Source organism: Poecilia mexicana, unplaced genomic scaffold (genome assembly GCF_051168715.1).
Source record: "Poecilia mexicana isolate PSO_F unplaced genomic scaffold, ASM5116871v1 scaffold_12, whole genome shotgun sequence".
NCBI lineage: Eukaryota > Metazoa > Chordata > Actinopteri > Cyprinodontiformes > Poeciliidae > Poecilia > Poecilia mexicana.
Window position 1 is genome coordinate 11,877,224 of NW_028263381.1, and position 23,637 is coordinate 11,900,860.

Consider the following 23,637-nt stretch of genomic DNA (forward strand, 5'->3'; position numbering starts at 1 on the left):
GAGAGTTTGAAACATCTGTGGGTGGTGAGACAAAGCACTGTGGTAAAGTATGAGAGTGTGAGACGCAATCATGTTAAGCAACCAGTGACTCCACCCGCATGCCAGTCAGTGAACAACAGTCTTCTGATGTTACGTTTTGTTTTTTGTTTTTATCAACCCGATCTGGCCTGTTTGGAACCCCAGTGAAGTAGGTTGATACACTGAGTAGATGCCAGTGGAAAAGGTCCACTTATTCTGCCCTACTACCACTTTGTACATGTAAAGAAATGACCAAAACTGCAAGGCTGTGAAATAGCAAAAAGGGGAAAAACTTTCATAGCTCAATGCTTTTATGATTGGAGTGAAATCTTAACAGCAAGGCGACAACATTTAACGGAAGTGCAATAAAGCACTGTGTTCATTTTATTTTATTTTTTTCCAAAATGCCATGACTGACCCTAAGCTAATTTTTGGGAATTAGGTTGAGTTATTCCTCAAGAAATAAACATACATTTAATTATGCCGGGAAGTTTGAATGGTCCTGTGCTTGAAGGTTGCATAGAGTCAGTGATTGTATAATTGACAGTGGTTGCATATTTTTCTTATTTAGTCCAATGACATATCTTTAAAGCCATGCATATTCTTTTAATGTGAGCAACACATTTTACAAAATCCTTATTTAATTGTACGAATTGTGATAACTAATATATTGTAAATTTTCAATTGTAAATATTTAAATATAACTGTGTCATCATGTGGCTCTGTCTTTTTTCTGAAGAATGTGGAGTATTAAACATGCATAGTAAAATCAGACTTTTGTTATTTCACTGCAATAGAATGATAAAGCATTCTTCTTTAAAACATTGGTCAAAACTGAGTGGTTGTTAAACAAGCCAATGTGATTATCATAAGAGGTTAAAAAATATTTTTTTATCAGGAAACGATACATTCTGCCATTTAGTTCTTCCAGTATATATATATATATATATATATATATATATATATATATATATATATATATATATATATATATATATATATATATATATATTCGCTACATTTCATCTAATTTCCAAAATTCTTTTGTGATGAAATATCTCACAATTTAAGTTTACACAATTTACTATTGTCTTCATTCTCACATTTGTAAATGGTAAAATTACAGTATATGCAAAAAAAATAACAATATATTAATAATAATATTGAATGTGCTGCTCGTTGCTCTCTGCAGTTCTTGTGTTTGCATTAATTTCCACTAATGTGACTTGCTAAAAGGCACACGAAAAATACTGGATAGGTAGTTTTAAATTCAAGAAACTCCCGTCAGAATATATATTCCACAATTTCTCAGTGAACATTGTAATACAAATGTGAAAAAAAATAAAACAGCTACGGCATTTGAAAGCTAAAGTATTAAAGTACTTAAATTTAATCCATCTATTCATTATCTTACATGCGAGGGGTGTTGCTGCCTATCTCTGGCTGTCAACGATTCAAAAGGAAACATTGTGGCTAAAATAGGGTTAAAGTTTCCCTAACTTTTACACCTGGCTTACAAATCAAATTTTAGGTTTTGAAAAACATCAATTGACAAACTCATAAGTTTACTGAAAGCATTTTTCTTGCAGTATATTAACTGTAGTGTTGCCAGACTAGAGCATCAAGAACAAGGTGTGGCCGTGGCACCAACAGGAATAAGAACAATTTAGAAACATCGACTTTCTAGGTATGTTTCTTTATATTCTGAACAGAAATTTTTGAATGAGTATAACAGCACTAGTGTAGTCATAAATCAAGAAAGGGAAAAACAGCAGCTGCAAACTGGCTAATAGTAATATAATTGACAGTTGTTAAACCAGATGGCAGTGGTAACAACAGGATAGTGATGTAATGGAAACTGTAAAGTCTTTTTGTGGTGACCATGTCAGGACTACTTTCAAGCCTATTGTAATGATTTCATTTGTGTGTTTGTCAGAAAGTAAAATGTTTGCTTACTTTGTTCATAGAAGGTGATTTAGGTTTGTTGTTTCAGTGTTTTTCACAGTATATTTTTTTTTTTTTCACTTAGCTTGCAGAATGGGCTGGTTTGTCTGACCAACATCGCTCTCCTTAAACCAAACCTTATTCACCTGAAAGGTTAAGAGCAGCAACCTATATAAGTTGCTGTTTTTTTTTTTTATTAATGTATTCGTAAATTGAGGAAAATATTCCGTTTTATCATTTAATAGTTTCATTATTGAAACGAAATGTATAACAAAACCTTTGGATTTATTATTTTATGTTTTAAATAAGCATAAAAAGTTTTTTTTATCAACTTTACTATGAAAATTATCATTTAAATTCATACAACTGTCCATATATGAACAGTTGTATTGTATATATCATCATTATTCTTTTTAGAATAATAAGAATAATAGCCTTTTAAAGTCTGAAAATAGGTCCAGACACAGAAAATAAGTGCATTTCTGTGTCATTCATGATATACATTTACTAGATATTGCACAGAGGAATGAAGGTTGTAAAAATACCTGTTCTAAACCATGACAAGAATTTTCTTTTTGCTGCCACCAATTAAATTTTGAGTGTCTGAACGATGTGCTCTGTGCACAATCTATCAGTCCCCCAAGTGGACAGATAATAATTTCCTAAGTTACTCAGATGACAGGGAATGATCTGCTGCACGTTCTTTCAGTTGAAGCATGCAGCATACTGAGGTGAGTAAATTTTCATTTCTATAGTGCAGAGAATCAGTCCACAGAAATCCTTGAGATGTCAAAATCCAAGATAGTTAAAAATCCCTTTAAATATACGGAGCTAAAAAGTGTTCGCCTCCTTACTAGCTTTCTTTTTCTTTTTTTTTTTTTTTTTGCATGTTTGTCACATTTAAGTGTTTCAGAATGTCAAAACAATTTAAATAACAAAGACAACACTGTTTTTAAAATAATGTGTTTAATATTAAGGAGGTAAAAGATCTCCTTGGTCCTGTGTGAAAATTTAGATGTAAATATATATGCTAAAACATAATTCGCTTAAAATAGAGCAAATGATTTCTTCATAGAAACACCAGGCAGACAATAGGCTGAGAGTATTCTTAATACTCTCCAGTATTCCAGTAATACTCTCCAACATCCAGTGTCCTACAAGTCCATTTATTGTTAGAAAATGTACGTGTCATTTTTTAGTGATCATATGCTTACTGGGGTAACTTCTAGATCTTGTGTACTCGGTTTAGGTCATCCATCCGTCCTTCCATGAATGGCATGAATGTCAAACTCCAGTCTTTGAAGGCCACTCTCCTGCACTTTTTTAGATGTGCTACTGATGCAACACACCAGAATCAAACAGCTGAATTAACTCCTCAGTATGTAAACAAGAGTCCTGATAATCCCCTAATTATTTGATTCAGATGTGTTGCGACAGAGACACAAGTTGGAGGACACTGGCTCTCGAGGCCATCTGGGATGAGACATCCATCCATCCAGGATGGAAACTAAGATATTTATGTTCTCTCTGGATAAAATGTATTGCATTGTTTCTCCAGCATTTTCTGGATCTGCCCTGGGTTCTCACTACAGGGTGGTATGGGAAGATGTGGCATTTTGATGAAACACTTAGGAGGCAGCCTGTTTGGATATATTTATCAGTCTGCATTATGTCTAGCATTATGGACATAGAAAAAACAGGAAAATTCCTTATCTAGTTTTTGAATTTGACTATATTTATAAAGTGTAACTGATAATAGATGGCTTTTGTTAATCTTTGTTTCAGAGAAAAAGACAGACCGAGAGATGGGGAGAGAAAGACAAAGCAAGGGAAATGGAGAGAGAGAGAATTAGAGAAAGAGACAGTTTATGGATCGCTTTGCTCCTATTCATACAATCAATAGGCATGAAGGAAATAAATACTCATTACTCTTTGGTTGGCGATGAGGGGGAAAAGTGGGATGTTTTCTTACCTCTGTTAAACAGTAGATGGGGCAGACTTATTTTGGGGAAAGTCTTGTGACGTACTCAGGGTCACAGTTAGATCAGGAGCTGCTAAAGTTTTCCTAAAATGTGAAAATATGTCATAATTCACAACTGATGCTCATTTAAGCTATAAAACGTTTTCTTGTTGGCGCTGCTGGATTATCCTTGGAGAACTACAATCAGCCCATTGCCTCAAAATGTATGTGGATCTCTGTAAATGGACTGTAGTGCATACAACAGGTCCAAGTCTATTGGATGCATAAGTGATGTCATACAAATATCCATAGCATAGTGCTTGGTGAATGCATGTAGGTATTTAAACTTTTTAGGATTTTTTTTCTACAGTAGGAATTTAATGCAATGTAAAAGCTACTGATTTTGCTTAAACTAGATGCATAGACTCTGTACTGACTCAAGCTTCACAACAGAGAAGCCCCCTTGGTGTTCAAATTACTCAAATAAGGTTGTACAATTGTAGAGCAATAATTGGATCACAATTAATTAGCAAAATAAGGCACAGATGAAGATTGCTGTAAGCAAATGTAAAATGAGGCCTAATGTCGATTTCCTAAGTTTGAGCCAATTTGCTACATGATCTTGCTGGAAAAATATTTACATTTAGATGGAAAGGAGGGAAATCAGTCACTAAACTAACAGACATCCATCCCATACAAATTACTCTAATTTATATCATTAACTGAAGGTGGCTATGCCTCTCTGCATGTGAGCTGCTGGGAAGCATTTACTTTTTCCACCTCGCTCAACAAACTATTCCTTCAAGCTCAGATCCAGTTTCTTTTTCAGTCATGCAACATTAACTGCACTTTAAAAATCAGTAGCTTGATGTGCATTCTCACAAATTAGGCCATTAAGGTCACCGATGTGCCAGAAACAACCCTCACATTTTCATGCTTGTGTATCAATGCAGCATTATTGAACAAGTTCCTGTTGTTTTTTGTTGTTGTTTTTACAACCACATCCGCACATATTTTCTTTTTAATTTTAAAAAACCTCAAAGCAAATTTGTAACACCTCATTTACGCCCCCCCCAAAAAATGTGGGATAAATGTGACCAACGCTAGATGAAGCTTAATTTAGCTACCTTCATATAAACGTTTGTTGTCTTTGAAACTTTTAAAATAGCCTGCAAAGTAGGAAAGGTTGGTGGAGTAGTCAAAAATTATACTCAAGTAAGGCTAGAAATAAAAGAAGATATTTTCACTTAAGTCGAAGTGCAAAGTTATCGTCCAATAAAATTAATGAAGAGAGAGTGAAAAAAAATATATATATAACAAGACTTCTAGAAGCTGCACCTCTGTTAGCACCAGAAGTACGGAGCTTTTGGGAACTGGAGACCAGTGTACGTCATGGTATTTTGTCATGTGTGGGGTTTAGAGCACAGCGATCATGGCAGAAAGGAATGACTTAGGAGTTCCCAAGTTTGGAAATAATAATGAAAAGAAAATAATGATTGAAGAGCTGCAATATTTAATTTTCATTTCAATGTTATGGGGGAAAAAAGAGTAAGGCGTTGGCGAAATTATAATAAATATAATTGAGTTTGAGTACGTCATTCCCTACAATGCATTAAGCATGCATCCATGTGCCAGACTACCAACAGGTATACATTACAGCAAATGTGGAAGCACAAAAACACAGAAAGAAACATGTTTCACTCAGTGGTATCCGTGAGGCATAAAAACTGCCAATCATGAACTAATGACAGTTTAGCTTACAGGTAGAGGAAGACTGTAAAGGCCATTGACTAACTTCACCGAGTTTGCAAATCTTTAGCTGACACAAAGGCTTACAAATAAGACTTGATGATGTGCATAATGAACGGGAGAGGAACAAAAGCTGTTAGTAAGTGCCAATCATTCAAAATAAGAAAGATGTCTTAATGCCCAAAAAGTACAGGTTTTATTGTGGTGATCAGTTTTGACAAACTCCTGGGACCCAAAGATGAATGTTCTGATTATTGTTTCTTTTTTATTATTTTTTTTTAATTGACAACAAATAAATAATATCGGACTCAACAGATAAATTCATGGCTTATACATCTGACAACAGTGCTTACACTAGGTCATTATGAACAACTAAATGCTGACAGCAAGTGGTGTGATAAAGCATCACTACTTTTTTTGTTCACTTTTTTTTTCATTGCAGGTGATACTTTGACACTACATTTCACGGATAATTTTTTTTTATGTTATACTTATGATAAAAATCAATCCAAGACCTATTCTGAAACAGTTAGTACATGTTTTTGAATACAATCATAAGATAATATCAATATTTACATCTTAAAATATATTTGTTGAGCAGTTGGGTATGAAACATTACAGTAATATCACTAGATATCCACATAATATGCAAGTACATTTTTTTTTTTTTGTATTTTTGTTCTATGGAAAAAAAACAAACTATACTTCAACATTTTTTTTATTCACTGAAGGATAAGAAAACAGATAACAGGACCAATTTATAACCAAAGGCATGTGAGAAATAATGTGTTACAGCACAAAAAAAGAAAATTTTGGGAAACACCATAACCCTTCATTTTAAAGATTAGAGCAAAAACATTAGGGCTTTACACACTCCAGTTCTTCTCTGCTTTTTTTTTTCTTCTTTTTTTTGATGAACTTACACAGAAACATTTGACATCTGCAGACAAGAAAAACAAACGGTGTCTCGTTTAAACTACAGGAGCAAATATTGGTGGTGAACATGGAGGAATCAAAGCTCGTCAAACAAGAACACTGATAGAGAGTTTGTTATGGTGCGATAAGCATAGACCGTAGGTGGGAAGAAATGTGTTCCTTCATCTTGACTTCAACTGGCTCTGTAAACTGGGCAAACATCCCCTCTCATTTTCACAGGGCCAGCTTGACCCTGGCTGCCCCACAAAGGCATACCTGACAGTGACAGATGAGGCTGTGTGTCGAGTTAGAGGGGATATGGAGGTAAGTGAGGTGGAGGGAGTCCCATCGTGGGATGGCTGCCATTCTCTGGAGAAACTCTGACTCACTCGCCTTAGCATGTTGCCAGTCAGGCTGGCCGCTCTTTGCCCAGGGGCAGCCTCTGTGAGTACACACTTTCACACCTGGACAAACACCTCCACAGGCCAGGAAAAGCAGCCCACCCTTAAATACCTCTCTTTCCCTCTCTCTCCTTCACTGGCTTACTTCTTCTACATTTGCCCCATTTAAGAACGCTCACTGCTGGATGTCACCTCTAGTTTGTTTTTCCTTAATTGTTAGTCCTTTTTCCTTCTGCCTTCAGCTGGAAGTATATTGTTTATAATAAATAATAATGCCTATGCTTAATAGGCAATGATAATGGTTGCAAATTTGGTTCTCTCTTAGACACTCCTTAGACACATGTGGCTAATTTGTACATTTTTCGTTATAGAAAAACAAAAATAAACACAATTCTAGTTTTAAATGGGAAAAAAAGATAGCATTTGAAAGCAGTATCCATCTACACATAATGATCAGTGAGAGAAGTTATTTCATGGTTGAGGGGCAAACCTGTTTATGTCTGATCAGTGCCTATCAGCAACAATCACAATCAATAGAACTGTGACGATGGAGATAAAAACGACTCACAACATATAATGTGCTGGTTCATATCGAAACAATGTAAAAAATAATTTAAATGGAACTTAAATATAACTTAAAAAAAAAAAAACGCATACCACTCTCAATAAATAGTTGTACTATTTACACCATTGTTATGAGAATCAAAGTGTCACTAAAATACCAAAACTATAGAAGCAGCAAACATTACAGGCATGAGGTACAGCAAAGGGATCATGTGATAACTACAGTAGAGAGGTGATGTCCTCTATTCTGATGCACAAATGTATACTTCCACCCATGACTGTCTTTGTTAGCTATGGCTTATGGGTAACTTCTCCAATCTTAGGAAGATTTTTTCTTTTTTTTCAAGTTGATGTAGTGACATTCTGATGCCTTTTGTGGCAATTACAATCAACTGTTTTGGTTGCTAGATATTGACATATGATATTGTTATTACATAATTATAATTATGCAGGAGAGACCTCTGATTATGCTAGGATAACTTTATACCTATTTACATAGTTTGAGACTGATTCATTTAAACAGTTGGAATGGCTTCTCTATGACCTCGGTAGCACAGCACTGCATGTGGAGTGACTCCAGGTGAGACACTTACCACTGGTAGGAATTATAATGTGAGGCAGCAGAATCTAGAATACAAACAAAACATCTCAAATACATACAATTACCAGGAATATATAGTTTTCATATAAAGTTTATAAATGTAATCATTGAAGATCCTGTAGCCTTCAGTGTCCTCACAAAGTTTCATGTTTTGCAAAAGTTAAAGTCTTTCAGGAGTCCTTTTTGTTGGGGGTTTCTTCCTTTTTTATCTTCTCCATTTCTTTTTTTTTCGCTTTTCCTCTGAGACCTAAGATGTTATGCAAACACCAAGGCAACACACAAGACATAGCATTTTCAGTCTAGTTCGATTTTAAACAACCCATAGTACATGTCTTGGAAAAAGCATTGATGTCGGTCTAATTGCTTCAAAAGATTTGTAAATTAATATATGCTTCAATGTGGGATTACCACTCTACCTCATTAATGCCACCCAATGCAAATAACATTTTGATGCTGCAGAGAAGCATAGTAATATGTCATCTGCATAATGTAGCATAACAATCAAGTACAAAACAAGAGTGGAAGAAAAGCAAAAAGCAACACAATGAGTCAAATTGCTAAACACTATGCAGTTTCTTAGATCACCATTTTGTTGATAGCAGCTTCTACAGAATTTTGAAAGATATACATTGTTTTTCTAACTAGAAAGTGCAGTAATTGAGGTCATTGGTACGAACACTGATTAAATATAGCATGTTCCATAAAATGCAAAACAGCAAATCAAACCAATTGTTTAATAATTCTGTCATTCGATCATTTTTGGATTTTCTTTTTTTGTATCATATGGAAAATAAAATCTGCACATGTTCTTTGCATGTTCTCATATTCTCTTAGGTCCCCACAAACATTGGCTATGAAATGGCATGTAGGACTGTGTTTACAGGAATGATCTCAAATGCCATTGCAGCCAAATATGAGTCGGAGAGAGACCAAGGGTAGAGTGAAATAATTATTAATCATGGTAATTGTCACTGTAATTGTTGCAAAATAGTCGATGCAAAGTTTAGACCAAGATGCCAAGCAGACAACACTTTCCACATGTTGCATGAAACTGATCGGTTTTGTACGTGTCAGGAAAGAGGAGTAACAAAATAGAACTCTATCATAGCAGCTATATTGTTTAACAAAGTTACTTTATGGGAACACACAACACAGAAAAATGCTTTTTAGAAGTGCACTTTGTACTGAAGAGGAAGCAGAATGAGCAAACGACCGAAACTAGACCCAGCAGGTTATCTGTGGCTGGAAATGCTGTGTTGACGTATACATCCACATGTCATTTTAGTGTATAACTCTGCTAACTACCCAGTGAAAGGAGAGAGTCTGCGAAAGTTAATTCCATTCCCCATGGAATGCTGGCTTGTTAGATGGGGGCGTCGGGTGGTATTAGGGCTAGGGTTACCGAGATATAGTCTAGCCAACCCTTCATCCTGTACTTTTGTGTGAATGTGGTGTGCAGAACTGAGATCAAGAAAGCCACAAGCCTTTGATAAGCTTTAACTACATTCTGAACGGGACTGGGATGGATTTACTTTCAGCGTTTGTTTTTCAGTTTCAGATGGTTCTTGAGGTAACAAAGGTTTTTATCTATCTCCGTAAGGGAGGAGCTCAGACTGAAACTAAAATCACCCCAAACCCTAAGTGAGGTTACCGACAACATTCTTTAAGTCATAATCAAGGTATAGAGTTATTTCCTGGGGCAGCTGCATAAGAAGAGGGGTGCCAAGTGAGGTTCTGGATTTTCTTCAGTTGTTAGTGCATTTCATATGTGATGCAGTCAACGGGTTTTTTTCCTAAATACGGAATGACAAAGTTGCGTAAGAACATGGAGGAATGAATGAATGAATGCTATTAGGAGAAGCTGTAAGCAGCAAGGAAGACAAAGCTGTCTAAGACTATTTATTATGGATTCAAAGAAGCAAAAGCCACACTACATTTTCAAATGTGTATTTTTTTTCTATAAACAGCTATTGATCTAGACTGTTTTTTTTTCTATAGCTGACTGTTTTGAGTTTTTGTGCATTGCAATTTGCCTTTTTTTTGTGTGTCAGATCTGTGGCTTAAAACAATATGGCTGTCTTATATAATACCCATATCCACCGACATTCCATAAAAAAAGCATACATTACTAAGAAGGGCACAGAGGTAAGTAATATCTGACTAGTTTAAAAGCAGAAGTGATTAAAACAACCTCTGGAAGAAGGCAGGGGATTGCACCTTGAGGCGGCGCTGAGGATTCAAGGTGTATGAGGATTTCTTTAAATCTCTGGTCAACATTTTTATCTGCAAAACACAGAGCCAGCATTGACACAATCCCAAACTTGCATGTTTTGATAAACCTTTGGTTCAATCATGTGATTGTAGAGTGAGGTAACTAAAACCAATGCTAAAGCCATCACAAAACTCACCAAAAGGCATGCTTACCTAGACTTAGTTACACTTGTTTTGTTTATTTTGGGTGAGTTATTGAAAACATCTCTTTCAGGTTTTTTTAATACTACTTATCTTTAAGGATGGTATTGCACAAGTTACTTTCCTGTTTTGCAGAGTAACAATATTTTCAGTGGAGTCCCGTGAGTCTCGTCCTCTTTCTGTATCTTCCTTTCACATGAAGATGGAAGCTGGTTGCATTTGCAGTACAGATGGAGAGGTATGCCTTCATTAGCAGCATGTGCAGGAAACTGTGGGCCAAGATGAGGATGATGAAGGTTGGGTTGGCCATTCTGGATGTGTTGTGGTAGGGGAAGGGTCCCAGAACAACGAATGAAGATCCCTGCTCAGCGTGGTCACCCTAGGGATTGGTTGCGCTCATGTTTTCTGTTCTCTGCAGCGTTTGGATCCCGACAGGAGCACTCGTTGCGTATGTCACAGGATATGGGGAATGGAATTACCTAAGCAAAAGAGAAAAAAATAAATAAATAAAATATTTTTTTTTGCAGTCAAAAACACACATTTATATTTGATCACACATTAAACACAAATTTCAAGGTGTTTGGGGCATTTTTTGTGAAAAATGTGGCATGCAGCTTTACTCAACTGCCTTTCTACTTCTAAACACAAATTAATTCCAGTGCACCCAATCACATTGTGGTGGCAGCATTATGGTGTAGGGTTGCTTTTCCTCATCAGGAAAAGGGGGCCTGGACATAGTTGATGTGAATGTGGATGGAGTCTAATACACAGGGCAATCTAACAAAAGACTCAAAGCTTACGTTGGAAGTTCACCTTCTACTCAGATAATGATCCCAAACATATAGATTCACACAAACACTGCAAACAATTGCATAAAGGACTTTTTAGATTCTTATTTACGAAACAAAACAAATAAATAAATACACAGTAATCCTGTATCATTATCCTTCCTCTTATTCTTTCAAATTATGCGTACGTAGTGTTGGTGGTAGTGAAGCTGCTACACAGGCTCAAACACAACAGTAAACATGTGCTAGCCAGAAGAAAGCATTCTTCTAAATGTGGTATGTGACATGTCATGCAATAGGAAAACGACTTAACCCCGAAAAACTGCAGCTCCCGAGCTTGGGAGCAACAAAAGTTGTTCAGTTTTGTTGCTATAAAGGCTCTCTTCAGTCACAGTCTTGTGAAATCACAGCACTTTATCTTTTCATGTATTTCCATTTTCTCTGATAGTTTTTCTGTCAACATAATCTCCTGCCAGTGAAAGCAGAGCACTGCGATCAGTGGTTGTTGCCCCTGGCTTTGACGTAGCTGGATAACGTTGGCAATGCGTCACCAGCACCAGCTGCTGCTGCCTTGTCTGCTCGCTCACCTCTCGAGGGGTTGGCTTCAGCTGTTTGGGTACACAAAATGTGTCCCCCTTCTCCAGGCCAAACAGGAAACACGTGTTGTCCAAGTCATGTAAAGTAGGCAGCAGACCAAGGACATGTTTGTATTTGTGTCTTGGTGGCTTATATTCCAAAGGGCTGGGAGCCTGCAGTCAGAATCGCTTGATCTTATTAGGCTGAATTATTGCTCTCTTTTGGAAAACAAGTTCCAACAAACATTGCAAGTTTAGCAAAAACACTATCCGGCTGAAGACAGTTTTTAGTTCAATGCAGTATGTTTAAATTGTCTATAGAAGGACCTCCACGCAGCGACGTGCAGTCTTATTTTTTATTTTTTTACAAATAAGGAACAATAGCAGGTAGTTTTGCGCACGCCAATTGCTATCTCTATTGCAAACAGTGGTGGTTTCTGTTATGGGCAATATGGGCAACCGCCCAGGGTGGCACCTTGTGGGTGGGTGTATTGAGACCCTCCTAATTGTTTCTCTTCCCCACACTCCCACCTTGACACTCCACCAGAGCATCTGAATGTCAACGGTGATTACAACCCCCCCATGAAGATGTAGATGCTTCTCATGTACTTCACACTAACACATATTTAGGAAGCATTGGATGCAAACAAAGGTTATTTTATGAGTTCAAACATAAAAAAATGAAGCCCATTTTGTGAAACTTTAAATTTACTTGTATCTAAGAAAGATATGCTTCTCATTAACGACCCCAGTTTTTGTTACTTTTCTATAGATTGTGTACCAATGTCCCCAAATTGTCAAACATTTATTAGCTGAATTAATTACAAAACAGATTAAACTGCCTTCCACTTGGAACTGAATGTTTTTTTTGTTTTGTTTTTTTATCAGTGGAGAAAGAGTGTTTGCATAATGTAGCATGAGGTTTACTTATGTCACCACATCACTGTAAGTCATGATGATAGAGCATTTGTTACTTAAAGCAACGTCTTTATACGCTTCTAAAATGACAGACAGATACTTAAGTGTGAAACTGTTTTAACTGTTCCTAAAAATGAGACTACAACCTATGAAGATGAAAAAAAAGTCAAATATGGTGATAAACATGATACCACTCAACCAACCAGTTGAGCAGTTTGTGTGAACAGGACCATATAGATGTCAGATCTACAGAATGAGATGGAGCTTGTCCCAGATGACTGGTGATGCAGACTCTCCTTGCAAATAGGGTACAAAATAACTTGTTTGTGCGGGGGAGGTGTCTGTAATGCAAGGGCCAGGTGGGCTGGACCCAGACTCCTTGGAGAAAATGAGATCTACATGGGACGACTTTACAAGCTAAAGGCCGGACACACTTCAGAAACAGCTGTCAACTGCATGAGCACCGTTTCCTCTGAGGCATTTTGAAGCCAAGAACACAGAGTTCCCGATTCTCACCTGACTCTTTCAGAGTTTTATTACAACATCTTTGTTTTACACTTATACCTTGTTTCTTTTAAATTCTCTTCCTATCTTTGTTTTATTACTCCTTTCCCCCGCAGCACTGATTCCCACTATATAATCCAAGCCTCTTGCGGAGTTTCGGCTTATCCAAGGCCAGTTCTGCTTATCTTTCTATGCAGAGAATGATGGTGGGTGGCAGATTTGACATGCTTTCCTTTGACCTTGACCTCTGGGGTGACTGGGCCAGGTGCCACATCTGGCCCCGACTTAGGCTTCTCTCAGGGTGGCTGGGAAACTGGGCTGACTAGTTTTGTAATACTGGGGGCCATCCTGATGCCCAGGGTCCCGCAGTTAGAGGAGGGCTGGGAGAGGGCCATGAGGTGAGAGCAAGGCAAGGACAACACTAGGCCCACTGAAGTAGCAAATCTTATCAGAGCCCTATCCTTCTATTTCAGCAACAGGTAAAAACACGACATTCTGTGTATAATTTATATAGTAATACTATATAATTTATACACTATGTAATACTCGATTTATTTTCAAATCACTAGATTCAAATCTCATTAGAAGAAAGTAGCAGTTGCAAGCAACTGAAATCATCTAATTCCTTCACAAACTATTTTTGATCAACATGGTTTATGTGTATATCTTTATGATATCCATAGACCACATTCCACATACAGTACATGTAAAATGCATTTATAGAAAGCAGCTCATTTCATTTACTAATTTTCTATGAACCCTGCACTACAGAAAATAAGTAAAAGGTTTATAAAAGTTATTTCATGTGTAGTGAGTAAGAATCTGGACCTTTGCTGTGACATATTTGATTCTGGCTATTAAAGTTTTGCCATTAACATTGGACAAGTTTTCCCTTCTCCTTAGCTTTCAATTGAGTGGGTCTTTGCAATCAGATCCACATTTGGTGAAAAGCTGACGACTTGGTACCACTAAAGAACTGAAATGCAATTATATGAGCCAACATTGCTCAACCCAAAAAAGTGATTGGACAAACAGGCTCCAAAAGAGGGCAATGGTTAAAGAATCTGGGGTTTACTATAATAGTAGTAAAAAAAATCAAATCTTTTACATTGTTCCTTTGCATCTCCAAATGTGGACTTGTTAAAAGCCAGTGAAAACTAGAAGCCATGTGTTCACAGCAGTGAAGCAGTGTGGATTTGGAAAGGATACGTAGTGGTTTCTAGCTCATAGTTATGTGTACATTTCATTTAAGACATGTTCCGCCAGGAAATAAATTATCTTGGAATGCTGAGAAATAAGCACTGGTGACACTAACAAGAACTGCTAAAAGAAAACTACGTGTACCATGCATGTGCCTTGATCTCTGTGTAACAACTCCAAAAGTGTAGTCTGCTAAGTTTGATAACATATTAAGACAGAGGTTAATGGCTAGCTGTGGACATCACAGACCGTCATTTTAGAGACCGACAACCATGTCACACACAAGTAATGTACTGGGCATACTTGTGTCAAACTTAGAGTTGCAAGCAGTTTTAGAAACCTCGGTGTGATCTGAGCACATCCACAAGACCTTAACTTTGACAGAAAAACATATACCCAGATTCACAAAAAAATGTCTCAGAGAGGCCAAGTCTATCTGAGGAAAAAAAAAGGTTTCCAAACTATATGGGGGGCTACAAAAAGGGTCTTGGAAAGGGAACCCTCAGACAGGCATACTCCAGACTCTCTCTTCCTTCCCCCCCGCCTCTCCAAATCCAGCCAACAGCTTGCAACTATTAAGGGGAGATCCTGCGGTGGGTGACCTTACGTGCAGTCATTCCTTTCACCTTCAAAGATCCTGAAGTGGAACAATAGACAGCAAGTCATCCAGAACTACTTAATACACAAATTTTTACTGAAACAAAACACAAATGAAGTCTTCTTTACTATTCTGGGAAGCAACATAAAATGTATGTGCAGAATTCCATTATGTACAGTCATGCTAAAAGACGTACCCCTCACCTGTATGCTGTTTCTATTAGATAGTACACTTTTAGTCTACGTATGTCCTAAAATTAGACAAAAACTATTTTCCTAACACATAATGTGTTAAACAAAGTCAATATTTATAACAAACAAGCAAAGGTGCTACTAATTAGATCAAATTAAGAAATAAACTTCTCACACTATTGTGTAAAAAGACTTTTGATCCAAGGGCATTTGAAAACATAATACTGGAGAAAAATAATTCTCTTACATCACCTTCCTGTGCATGTAAGACTGTATCACACTCAATTTGTTCACCACATAAACTAGCCTGCCAAATATTTTTTTTGCTCATCTTGAAAAAATTCTGCTCCTTGACTCCTTAGCTCTTTCACATTATGTATGTAGAACATGAGCACCTCTGTTGCAGAAACAATGCAACTACAGCTCATATGTTACCCAATATAAACATTACTTAATAACACATGACCCCAGACAATTCACTAAGGTTCATTCATGAAATAATAATTTGGCTCCTTGGGTTCATCCTTAAAGGTGAACCTATTTGGTATATTGAGGCTTATTATGGAAAAATAATGTATAAAAGGAGATGGTGACGTCAAGAAAAAGTAATACACCTTGTCAAGACGCAGCAGGACTGTGAATGTCAACCAATGATCTCCAGTATACATGTTTGTCCTGCAATCGGTGGGCTGACGGTTGCGAAATATATTTAAGATAAAAACAGGTAAGAGAGAAGGATAAAATAATGAAGTTGAAATAATAAAACATTTGGGTTTTTTGGGACAACAAGACGCTGGAAATTGTAAAGGACAGTGTGCTTGATTAGAAGATCTGATTTAATATATATTTTTAAATGAGTTCAACAGTAAAAAAAAAAAAAACTTAAACATGTCATCCTTGGTTTTTCATACAGACAACATTAATACTCTTTTAAAATATTAAGGTCTTAGCTTTACTAACCTAACCTTGGACCTCAAGCAGTTCAAGGTAGGTTAGTTAACAGCATTTTCAGCACTTAACTTAGGTCACTATCATTACTGTAGAATATAGACAGTTTCAATGTTTTTTTTGTGGTGGAAGACATCGAGAAGTGATGCTATATGTACAACAAACTTATAAAGAAGGCAAACCTACAGTGAGTCCAGCCCCATCAGTTAGCTCCGCTATACCTACATCCAGTCAAAAATAATTGTCAGTATTGTGGTTAACAGCAAAGTAAATAAAATTACATCACTCTAACCCCAACCCAAACACAACAGTTTTTTTTTTTTCTAGTGTTTTTAGCAAAGTCATATTCGACCCCTGACTTGCATTTATTCCAAAGCTGCATGTGTTTCCATGTACTGTCAAATTGTTAACCTCAAACACAGTATCCACCACAGAATCCATCATTGTTTAGGAAACATTGAATGCAATCTGAAAACAATTCTTACGATAAATGGCAGTCTCAGGCCTTCTACACATGTAGCCAGGTCTTTATAAAAAAAATGTCAGCCACATTAAAAAAAACAAAATTGTATACACTGGACCGGTTTCAGAAATGTTTTCATCCACATGAACCCGTGTGTGGGTTCATCTGCAGTACCCCCAGCGCATTTGGCACTCGCAGTACAATAGCGCCAAGCTAAAACCTATGTCAGTTTAAAACAACCATGGCTTTCTGCAAGGAAATAAACATGGTACCAAAACGTTCTTTGTGTGGACAGATATATAGTTTTAAATTAAAAAAAACTACATAGTGATATTAAATAGAGTTTTTAATAAAACATATGTTTATTTTCCCAGATACCTGGCTATGTACGCACTAGGCCTCAGTGGTACTATACTATAAGAGTGTTTAGGGTGTTTTTGTTTGTTTGTTAAAATACTTTAAAACTTTAAAATACTAGTTTATAAATGTACTGCACCACGGTAGATTAAAGATCTGCTGTTGTATCAACCTTCCAGATCTCTCAGGTCTTCTAGTTCTGGTTCTGCTCTGCATCCCCAGAACCAAAACCAAACATGGAGAAGCAGCATTCAGCTTCTATACACCACAAATCTGGAACAATTGTTGATTTTGGGGGGTTTATTATGTAAAGCACTTTGAACTGACTTGTTGCTGAAATGTGCTGTACACAAATAAACTTGATTGATTTATTGATAGTTTTTGTAAAACAAAGTGTGTGAATGTTTGCAAGACAAGATTGTTTCCCTCTTGTGTAAAATTAATATTATAAAATGAGGGTGAATGAAATCTCCTGTCTGTATCGCCGTGTCCTTATTTTCCCTTTAACCTTAACACCTCTGCCAACAGAGAAATATAGATGTAACAAGTTTTGGCAGAGGAACAGTGAAGATGCATGGAGGGAGTCACTGTTCTGCTGTCACAACATAATGGGGGCATGACATTGACCAAGATTCCCACAGAGACACCAGACTACTGCATAGCAACCAGGGGAAAGCTTATGTGTACCCCTTGTTTCTGAGTTAGATAGAGAGCATGTAAATGACTGAGAGAGGCAATTAGTGATGAAAAGACTGAACGACATAGACGATGGATGAGAATATGTGAGAGTGAGGTCTACTGGTTTAATCCCAAAACAACCTAAATTCATGAGTTCAATACCATGAGACATACATTCTAAAGTCACAAGCTATCAAATCAATGTATAACATTAGTAGGTATAGACATTATTTCAAACTTCATTTTTTAAGGTTTTATTGGCTTGAGTGGCCTTTATTTGATAATGAATTGACAGGAAAGTGGGTAAAGAGAGAAGGGGGAAGACATGTGGCAAAGGTCGCCAGGCCGGGAATTGAACCTGCAACAGACACGTTGAGTACCAAGGCCTCTGTGTGGGTTGTGCGCCACCACAGCACCCCAAACTTCAAACATCTTCAGCCTAGAGATTCTCATAGGTTCCAATTGCTTGAATCAATTTTAAGTTTTCTTTTTTTCTATCACAAAAATAAGTATTGCCTGTAAACTCTTACACAGTAGTAGAGATTTTTTGTCGTCGTTTTGCAAATTATGTGATTCTATTTACGTCTTTCAGCATGCAGTTCAGTCATAAGTCATTGAAGTTGAGGTGCTCCAGTATCTTAATTTCTTGTTCTCTAGTGATGGACAGAAGGAATGGGACGTGTTCTAAATAAAGTGTGTGTACTGCTCTGATCTGTCATGATGAAGAAAGAGCTTAGGCAAAAAGAGAATGTTTTTACTGTTTCTTTTACATTCTGATGCCGACTTGTGGTTGCTAGATATGAGTTGTGATGAAAAGAATAAGATTCTGGACATAAGAAAGGGAAATTAGCTTCATCTGTTGCATGGCAAAACCTTAAAGATAGAGTGAGAAGATTCATCACCCTATGAGATCCAGGAGTAGACTTTATCCCTTTTCACATTGAAAGCTGTAAGCCAGGGTGGTTCAGGCATATGATCACAATTGCCCCCGGACAATTCCCTTTGGACGCGCGCCCCAATGGTAGGAAACTTTGAAGAAGAACATGAGCCCACTGGAGGGACTGAATATCCCTCCTGGCCTGAGAATGTCTTGGGATGCCCAGAAATAACCGTAGAGCATCAATTGCAAGAGGGATTTCTGGGCTTCAGTCCTAAATGTGTTACAACCACAACTAAATTTCAAATAAGCAGAAGATAATGAAATAATGGTTGGTAAAGACCCAAAAGGGTTGAGCAATACCAACACTAACGGCCTTAGTTTGACAAGGCCTCCCAATGACTGATGGAGGAGGAGAAGCTGCATGCACAACAGCTGAAGAGACACCGAGCAGACAGAGCAGATCAAGGGAGGGCCAACAGAATTAAGTGTTCTAGACACTGGAGTCCAAACTTGAAGTTGTTTCCTGTAAGTCCCTGCTGAATGGCAGGAAATAACTGCACTACAGCTTTTACAGCTTTTTCTTGTCCACTCTGCCTACCCCTATTCAGTTCAAATGACAAAAGCATGGATCTCATGAGAAACTTATATTCTGATGCTGCTATGAATCTGATTTCATATGAATCTGATGAGGTTATGTAATTAATATAGATTATCACCAGCCTTCAACCAGTAGAGCAGCTGGATACCATAGTATACTGAATACCAGTAGAAGACTAACTTTTTTGGTCAAGGAGTGATATTGATCAAATAGTCCTTTATCCAGAAAAAAGGAATAACAGTTTCTAGACAGGAACAGTAAAGATAATAATTCAAAGAATAAGAAACTACACCTTTGTGTCATTTTCCAAGAACAAAACATTGAATTTGTTGCACATGTTATTCAAATTTTCTTTCATATCCAACTCATTTTCCATTATCAGCACCTTGTTGGCAAAGAATTATCAAATGGAAAAGCAGACTGGCTCTAAATGCAATTTGCCTTTAAATACAAACGTCCTGATACAAAGCAGGAGAAATGACTACATTAACAAACATCTAGACTTTCAGTTTGAACTCTAATAAAACAAACAAACCAACCTTCTGTTTCAAAACAAGTCCTTAGAAGCAGTTAGGCAACTTGGAATAAAGTCATCGATTGTGGTTTGAACAACAATGCTGAGTTCCGACGAAGCAGGAAATACTGTGCGTTTTTGTCACCCAATAAGTTCATGAATCATCAGCTAAGAAAAGAGAATTTTTCAGTAATAAGTTACAGATTCATTTGACATATAGTCTCTTTGTTTTTGTTTTGTTTGCTTGTAGAAGTTTTATTCAATTCCATCCTGTTGTCTGCCACACATGTGTTCTGTTTGGAGAAAATGAAAATCAGGTGTAATACCCAGTTTTGGTCCGACTGACTTGCTCACACAAGATTGTTGAGGATAAACATTTCCTGTCAGTGATGAATCTTTTTAAATGATTAACTCAAAGTAAAGTAAACTGATAAATAAAAAAGCAAAACTGATTAAATGTGTGCATCAGAAAAACCTTTTCAGATTCATTAAAGCTCTTGGACAAACCCCGTTACTATTTCCCATTGAACTACACATAGTTTGAAAGTAAACCTCAATTTAGCAACCGATTAAGAAGAAAAGCAAATTATATCTAACATTTGGCTTTTTAGCTGTTCAGATACCAATCACTCTTATCTGACTAATTTCTTAGTGTTTCCTTTTTGTTCCTCACCCATAATAAGCTTTACTTGACCCTTACTTCTGGCAGCTGATAAACCAAGTCATGATTGGTAATTTCAGAGCAATTTGTTTTATCTTTCTCAACCATTTCAAGGGGACCCAAAAGTGGGAAAACACCAGTCAATTGTTTTTTTCACGGATGCCTAGAACATTATTCCACCGTGTAGAATCTGGTCAAGTAATTAGTATTTTTTGTTGATAATGTAATTGTGTGATATCTCACAAAATATAAAATAGTTTGGTAGTCAACTGGCATTCTTCTTTTATTAAAGGCGTAGCCACTGTTTTGAAAACATGGTTTTTAAAACAACTTGAATAGATTGTGTCAAATCCTCAGAATGTAGCTTAAGCTATGTTTCCACATATTGTCACAGTTATTTTAAAAGAGTGTGAAGCTGCTATGTTGCTATGCAGGACGACTCTGATCATGTTGAAAATCTGTTAAAAAAAGAGGCCGACATGTAACATATGCACATTATTACATTAGCCTTTGCTTGGGTTTGCAGTACACCTTTAGTACATTACTTACACACTGTTTATCGAAGAATCATACATTCACCAGCCACTTCCTCATTTTTCATCATCTTGGAAAAAGGTTTTGTCACAGAATCACAACTAGTCAACGTGACATGTAAAAATTCATTGCAAAGCACAGACTCAACTAGTCTAAGAGTTGACTTGCAATCCCTAGTTCAGATCTTGTTATTCTGATTGGGGCAAACTGACCTGACTTCACACACGTGTGCTATGTTGGGGAAGCGAAATTAGTCTTGATTTATCTTGCCGTAATGCAGGAAGACCAACCGCATTCTGCTTAGCTTGTAGCTTAACCCGTTTAATCCCAAATTTTTTTCCTGCACAGAAAGTGCATGCATTTCAATCCTTGGACCTCTCTAACATATGATCTTCATGAATTATTACATTTTATGTTGGCTATGTTAGTGAAAGTACTGTTTTTATACTCGGCAACAATTGTTACTGGTGGGAATCTGCATAGTCTAAACTACACAAATCTGGCCTATTTATGCATATAAAAAAAATAAGAAAAATCATGACACGAATAACGTATTATAACAAAGAATGGTTACAAGAGTGTTCAGAAATGTTTTAGAAACATAAAAATTCAATGCCACATCCTGCAGATGTCATTGTCTCAATGTGCCAAGTGACCTTTGACCTCATTTGGTTATTTCACCAATGATGCCAAATCAGGTGAAAATGTTAGTGTGAATGAGAAACATCTGAGAGGACATTGTCCCTGTTCCACCAGACCAAGCACAAGACCTTTCCTCTTGTACAGGTTTGTGACAGACATTTACCTCCAGTGTCACTGGGAGGAAGTTAAGAGGTCTGGTCATGTGACCTTTCGCACTAGATGCATGAAATTGATATTGCTACACAGAAGTCTACAATTTTAAATTGAAAATTGAAGTAATCATTCAAAACGTCATCTTCTGTTCAGTGATTGTCTCAGTTGAAATTGAAACCCACATCATTCTTGGATTAATTTATTAATTTATTTTGTGTCCATACAAATGATATATTTGGATAATTTAATCCAATCGAAGAATTTTGCATGTAAACATACCTACTATGACTTAAGCAACTTTCCTTACATACAAGCAGTGTTACAAAGACAAAGCAAGGATGTCAAACAGCTTGACAATGCACAATATATCAGCAGGTTTGCTTTTGACAGAACTCGAAATGCACTTTAATTTATTTCATCTATCAAACGCCTTGCTAGCTAGTTTTGTTTCCAGCTTACAAGTAGAAACCTTGATATTGATAAAAAAATAAATAAATAAATAAATCTCCAAAATAAAGACCCTTTAGGTCCCGCTGTTGAAAATGAGATTTAAATAAAAACTGAGTGAAGCAAGCACCTCCAGATCCTGTTGTTAGAGTAAAAATATTTCAGCTTCAGGAGATGGGTTTTCAACTTGATGGCACCTTGTCGATCTACCTGAATCTATCTTCATTCTTTCACATGAAGATCATCAATTAAAGTGCAGATCTAACATGACTGACAGTCTCCTGCTAGCCTGCTTAGGGCTTGCAGTCAACTCCTGACAATGAGAAACTAGCTGCCTCTTCCCTGGGGAAGAGGTCCCGGCTTTCAGGAAGAAACAGCATTTTTTTTCACTTTAACATTTCTGCTAACTGATGTATATTGTATATAAATGTGTCAGTATAGAGTTTAATTTCTAATTTTCACGTCTCGGTGCCAAGTGGTAGCTTTTAGCAGATTGGTGAGAAAAAAACCGTACCCCTTAGTTCCAAAAACTTTGGACATCCCTGCTGTAATGTAATGGGAAAATTAATCACATAGATTTTAACTCAACCACTTTGAACGTGCATTTGTTTAAGTATGAAAAAGATAAGAGAAACGTTTTCCTCTGCATTGTAAAGTCACAATGTTTTTAAATTCTTTTTGTGCAAACTTCTTACCAATCTACTATTTCTTTCATTACATAAGAAATAAAAAATATCAAGATGGAGGGATACTTATACAAGCATAACCTGAAGAAATTATTGCAGTATTTGTTTGTATCTAGATAATGTAGACGTTGTGGGTTAAGCAGGGCATCTAGCTCATCAAGGTCATATATGACCTTGATGACCTTAAAACTCCTATATGTACTATAGGAGTTTTAAGGTTTGTCCAGGCCATGTCTACAAAGCCAAAGCTACATCTAGCAAATAGTTGACATCAGAAGGACAAGTCTCATTTTGACACAATGACACTGTCCTGACAAACTGCATTATTATTTTGCCTTACTCCTCCTCCGGTCTACTCACTGAAAAGTTACAGAAACTTAAAGTTGCAATTTTGGAATATAAACATCCCTTCGCTACAAATTATGTTGGATACTCAAACAGAATATTTTCCCTTTTAGCAGATCATTGTTTTCTTCAAGATTCTTCAAGAACGGTAATTTTTGGCCATTCTCGTGGGCCAAAAATGACTCTCAGTGTAATATTCATTGTATTTTAAGTCTAAATAAAGGATGAAAACTTTTGTTCTTACAATAGGATTAGACCTGGTTCAAGCTATTTTGGGAAGTGTACCAAACTGTTAAAATCCTCAAAGGTTTTTCATTTTCGAAAACAACACATTTGTTATTCTACATACCAACACAAGATGTTGAGAACATGTTTTTCTTTGAAGTAGGATCC

General features: G+C 36.7%; 1 protein-coding gene across 1 annotated transcript in view; it reads right to left on the bottom strand.

The window, feature by feature from the left end:
* Window positions 1-5,910: 5,910 nt before the first annotated feature.
* pappaa (pregnancy-associated plasma protein A, pappalysin 1a) overlaps window positions 5,911-23,637 on the bottom strand; it is a 101,543-nt gene continuing 83,816 nt past the window's right edge. Inside the window, exon 22 of the mRNA XM_014986355.2 lies at window positions 5,911-11,043. Within this exon, the coding sequence (XP_014841841.2) occupies window positions 10,939-11,043 (105 nt within the window). The 3' untranslated portion in view covers window positions 5,911-10,938. The remainder of the gene's footprint in view (window positions 11,044-23,637) is intronic.